Below are 5,393 nucleotides of genomic sequence, written 5' to 3'. Positions count from 1 at the left end.
AGCCTCAAGCTATCGCCCTGGGTAGAGTGCCATGACGTCACACTGCTTATGGCAACATCCAACTCCTGGGCTCAAGTGATTCTCCTGCCTCCACCTCCCAAGTAGCTGGGGCTACAGGCGCCCACCACAACACCTGGCTATTTTTTGCTTGCAGCTATCATTGTTGTTTGGCAGGCCAGGGCTGGATTTGAACCCGCCAGCTCAAGTATATGTGGCTGGCGCCTTAGCCTCTTGAGCCACAGCCACTGATACACATTTTTTCTACCACAGCAGTTTCTTCTTGGATTTTTGGTGTGCTTTGGCTCCAAAAGCTGTTGTATTTTCTTGTTCATCCTTAGTATATGTTTTCTGAATTTCGTTTCTTATTTATATTCCATATATAATCATATGACATAATCAATATATCAAAATTATGAGTTTCTTTTGGGACTTCCCCACAGGTGACAGTTCCTTCTTTCTTCGCACCTGGCTCATGACACCACTTCATATTCCTGAAACTCCAGCAGAATATCGCTATAATATGGCCCATTCTGCAACTCACAGTGTGATTGAGAAGACTTTCCGAACCCTCTACTCCCGGTTCCGCTGCCTGGACGGATCCAAGGGGGCACTTCAGTATTCACCAGAAAAGTCCAGCCACATCATCTTGGCGTGTTGTGTTCTCCACAACATCTCCCTAGAGCATGGGATGGATATTTGGTCCTCTCCAATGACAGGACCCATGGAACAGCCCCCTGAGGAAGAGTATGAGCACATGGAGTCCCTGGACTTAGAAGCGGACCGTATCCGTCAAGAGCTAATGTTCACTCATTTTAGCTAACATGGAAAATGCGAAGCAGGAAGACTTCCCAGAAGGAGCTGTGACAAACTTTTTATTCTTACTACCTTCCACACAAGTTCCATCATCTAGCGTAACTGAGTGTGCAAACACTTGTCATAAATTGATATTTATGGGCGGCACCTGTGGCTCAAGGAGTAGGGCACCGGCCCCATATACTGGGGATGGCAGGTTCAAGCCCAGCCCTGGCCAAAACTGCAAAAATAAATAAATAAAATAAAATAAATTGACATTTAATCTGTGTGTTTTAGAAGGGTTGAGTCTGGGGCGGCGCCTGTGGCTCAAAAGGGTAGGGTGCCAGTCCCATATGCCGGAGATGACAGGTTCAAACCCAGCCCCAGCCAATAAAGAAAAAAAGAAGGGTTGAGGCTATGCCAGAATATCTTGATTCATTTGCAAGTGTTTTAACTAAGCCAAAACTGGGTGGCACCTATGGCTCAAAAGGGTAGGGTGCCGGTCCCATACGCCAGAGGTGGTGGGTTCAAACCCAGCCCCAGCCAAAAAAAAAAAAAACTAAGCCAAAACCAAGATAATGATTCCCTCTTATTCAATAAACTCCAGGTTGAACATCCTTCACTTGAAAGCTCACTGGTTGCAAACATTTTTTATTATGCCTACAAAGTCATAATAAAGGGGGAAAGAGCATATAGTTAAAACACTTTTTTTAGTTTCAATTGTCTTCAAATTTCAAATGAAAGCAATATTTGTCCTGAATTATTTGGGTAGTATTTTAGTTTTTATACTTTCTTTCCTATATAGTTATAATCTGCAGCAAGTGTGAAGAGTGAATTTAGGGCAGTGCCTGTGGCTCAGTGAGTAGGGCACCTGCCCCATACGCCGAGGGTGGCGTATTCAAACCCAGCCCTGGCCAAACTGCAGCAAAAAAATAGCCAGGCATTGTGGCAGGTGCCTGTAGTCCCAGCTGCTCAGGAGGTTGAGGCAAGAGAATCACCTAAGCACAGGAGTTAGAGGTTGCTGTGACCTGTGTGACGCCACGGCACTCTACCCACTCTACCGAGGGCAATTAAAAAAAAAAGTGAATTTAAGTTAGGGAATGGTCTTCTGATATAATTAAATGGCTACTAATCCAAGTTTGCAGCTTTTTATTTTTAAGAGGATGTTGAGGACAGTCTAAAACCTCCATTTTTAGCCTTTCTGCAATAATTGAGCTATGATTTAGACCTCATTCCTAGGGCGAACATCTGGACTCCAGTCTCTTATTTCTAACCCTGAATCAGAGATAGAGGCTAAATGGGTTTAAGAATCCAATCAGCTTAAAGAACACAATTCAAATAGAGATAAAATAGCATGCTTACACTTTACAGGGAATCTAAGGACCTAAATAGATTGATGAGAATAGAAGATTCGTCCAAGTTTAGTCAGCTCAGTTCACATCTAACTAGATCACATTTCTTTTTTTTCTTTAGATCACATTTCTTATAATAATGTCAGAATTTTTTTTTTTTTTAGAGACAAGAGTCTCACTCCGTTGCCCTCGGTAGAGTGCTGTGGCGTCACAGCTTACAGCGACCTCCAGCTCTTGGGCTTAGGCAATTCTCTTGCCTCAGCCTCTTGAGTAGCTGGGACCACAGGCACCCGTCACAACACCCAGCTATTTTTTTGCTGCAGTTTGGCCAGGGCCAGGTTTGAACCCACCACCCTCGGTATATGGGGTGGGAGCCCTACTCACTGAGCCACAGGTACTGCCCATAATGTCAGAATTTTTTTTTGAGACAGAGCCTCAAGCTGTCCCCCTGGGTAGAGTACTGTGGCATCACAGCTCACAGCAACCTCCAACTCTTGGGCTCAAGCGAGTCTCCTGCCTCAGCCTCTCAAGTAGCTGCAACTACAGGTGCCCACCACAATGCCCAGCTATTTTTTGGTCGCAGCCGTCATTGTTGTTTGGCAGGCCCAGGCTGGATTCAAACCCACCATCTTAGGTGTATGTGGCTGGTGCCTTAGCCACTTGAGCCACAGTTGCCAAGCCTTTTTTTTTTGAAATGTATATACTCTTTCTTTCTTTTTTTTTTTTTTGTTTGTTTGTTTGTTTGTGGGACAGAATCTCACTTTGTTTCCCAGGCTGGAGTGCCATGGGGGATGTGCCGTGCAATGTGCCATAGTGTCAGCCTAAGTTGCAGCAACCTCAAATCCTAGGCTGAAGCGATCCTCTTTCCTCAGCCTCCCAAGTAGCTAGGACTACAAGTGTCCACTACAAATTTTTCATTTTTAGTAGAGTAGGGTTTTGCTCATATCCAGGCTGGTCTTTGTTTTTTGTTTTTTGGTTGTTTTTTTTTTTTTTTGAGACAGAGTCACCCTGGGGTTAAGTGCCATGGCATTATTGTTCACAGCAACCTCAAACTGCTGGACTCCACCAATTCTTTTCTCTTGTCTCAGCCTCTCTAGTAGCTGGGACTACAGGCACCTGCCGCAACACTCACCTCTTTTTAGAGATGGAGGTCTCACTGTTCTCAGGCTGGCCTCATGCTTGTGAGCTCAAGTGATCTGCCTGCCTGGGCCTGCCACAGTGCTAGGATTACAGGCATGAGCCACTGTGCCTGGCTGCCCAGGTTGGTTTTGAACTGAGCTCAAAGGATCCTCTCTCCTGCCTATGCCTCACAGAAAGCTAGGATTACAGATTTGAGCCATTACTTTTGGCTGTTTTGAAATTTCTTATTCAGAAAGAAGAACTTAAGAAACAAAGACATGTGAAAGTACTAAGGAGGGGTAAAAGAAACGTAATTTCTTGGTTCACAATGAACTCTGGAGTTAGCCATTAGATATCCTATATGCACAGTGATGGACAGAACTTCCCAGGAAATAAATAATCCTCTAGCAAGTCTTGTTCTAAAATTACACTGATGTAAAAATAACCTGATTGAAATAATGAAAGTGTGAATTAGGTTCACACATTGATGCCTTTGCTGAAACAAAAAAGAGACTTTCTTGAAGATTATCTTCTTTACAGTTTCTCACTATGTGATGCCTCTGAATTGTCCTCTTGGATCATTTCCTCCCTTGCCTTTGGCAGTGTTAATCTGGTGATTTTCAAAGTAAAGAAAAGAACAGCTGATGGGCGACGCCTGTGGCTTGGTGAGTATGGTCCCAGCCCCATTTACCAAGGGTGGCGGGTTCAAACCAGGCCCTGACCAAACTGCAACAAAAAATAGCCGGGCGTTATGGCGGGCACTATGGCCCCAGCTACTTACGAGGCTGAGCCAAGAGAATGGCTTAAGCCCAAGAGCTGGAGGTTGCTGTAAACTGTGACGCCATAGCACTCTACAGAGTGTGACAAAGTGAGACTCTGTCTCTTAAAAAAAAAAAAAAGATGAAGAAGAAGAAATGAACAGCTGATGACAGAAGAAACTTGGAAATAAATTGAGTGACTCATCCTGAAGATTAAAAACAATTATAGATTATTATCTGCTGTTTATTTCTACTCCAAATGCTATTTTCCATAATTAGCCTACACTATGAAGAATGGATCCATTTGACAGGAGCTTGTGCTTAATATGTGAAGGGATATCACTGAGGTGGGAGAGGACAAGGCCGAGTTGATGGGGAACCTTACTATGCAGTAGTGGTGCCCTGTTACATTTTTTTTTTTAAACACAGAGTCTTACTATGTCACCCACCTTAGAGTACTGTATAATCACAGCTCACAACAACCTCCAACTCTTGGGCTTAAGCGATTCTCTTGCCTTGGCCTCCCAAGTAACCGGGACTATAGGTGCCCTCCACAAGGCCTGGCTATTTTTTGGTTGTGGTTGGCCCAGGCTGTATTTGAACCTGCCAGCTGTGGCGAATGTGCCTGGCACCCTAGCTGCTGAGCTACATGTGCCGAGTCAACTTTTTTTCTTTATAAAGTCTAACTTGTGACCCAAGCTTGCTTTGTCTCCTTCATAAGAATATTTTTTGGTTTTTGTTTTCAGAGACAGAGTTTTACTTTATTGCCCTTGGTAGAGTGCCATGGCATCACAGCTCACATTAACCTCCAACTCCTGGGCTTAGGTGATTCTTTTGCCTCAGCCTGCTGAGTAGCTGGGACTACAGGCGCTTGCCACAATGCCTGGCTATTTTTTTGTTGCAGTTTGGTCAGGGCCAAGTTTGAACCCACCACCCTTGGTATATGGGGCTAGCACCCTACTCACTGAGCCACAGTCACTGCCCTAAGACAATGTTTTAATTCTTAGTGTTTTTCCTTTTAAAGTCTCTTAAGGTGGATATTTTCCTATAAAGCTTTTTATTTTTTTATTTAATTGCCACATTTATCCAAGTAGGATTAAAGTTTTTTTTTGAGACAGAGCCTCAAGCTGTTGCCCTGGGTAGAGTGCGATGACATCACAGCTCACAGCAACCTCCAACTCCTGGGTTCAAGCAATTCTCCTTCCTAGGTTAGTCCTCTAACCCTCCCATCTCTAGTCAAAGACCTGTCTGGCTCTGTTGGCCTTGAAAGTCCCAGCTGAGGCCCTCCAAGAACCTTTAGAACCTCTAAGTCAGGTAGGTTCTAAGGCCCAGACAACTAAATCCAGAGAGACACTTTCTTTTTTTTTTTTTT

The 5,393-nt window shown here is 44.1% G+C and overlaps 1 protein-coding gene across 1 annotated transcript in view; it reads left to right on the top strand.

The window, feature by feature from the left end:
* Nucleotides 1-928, top strand: part of HARBI1 (harbinger transposase derived 1) — a 2,893-nt gene extending 1,965 nt beyond the window's left edge. The window contains exon 2 of the mRNA XM_012801835.2: nucleotides 441-928. Within this exon, the coding sequence (XP_012657289.1) occupies nucleotides 441-820 (380 nt within the window). The 3' untranslated portion in view covers nucleotides 821-928. The remainder of the gene's footprint in view (nucleotides 1-440) is intronic.
* Nucleotides 929-5,393: the final 4,465 nt, after the last annotated feature.

Source organism: Otolemur garnettii, unplaced genomic scaffold (genome assembly GCF_000181295.1).
Source record: "Otolemur garnettii isolate 467f Iridium unplaced genomic scaffold, OtoGar3 scaffold00001, whole genome shotgun sequence".
NCBI lineage: Eukaryota > Metazoa > Chordata > Mammalia > Primates > Galagidae > Otolemur > Otolemur garnettii.
This window is presented reverse-complemented; position numbering and strand designations above follow the sequence as displayed.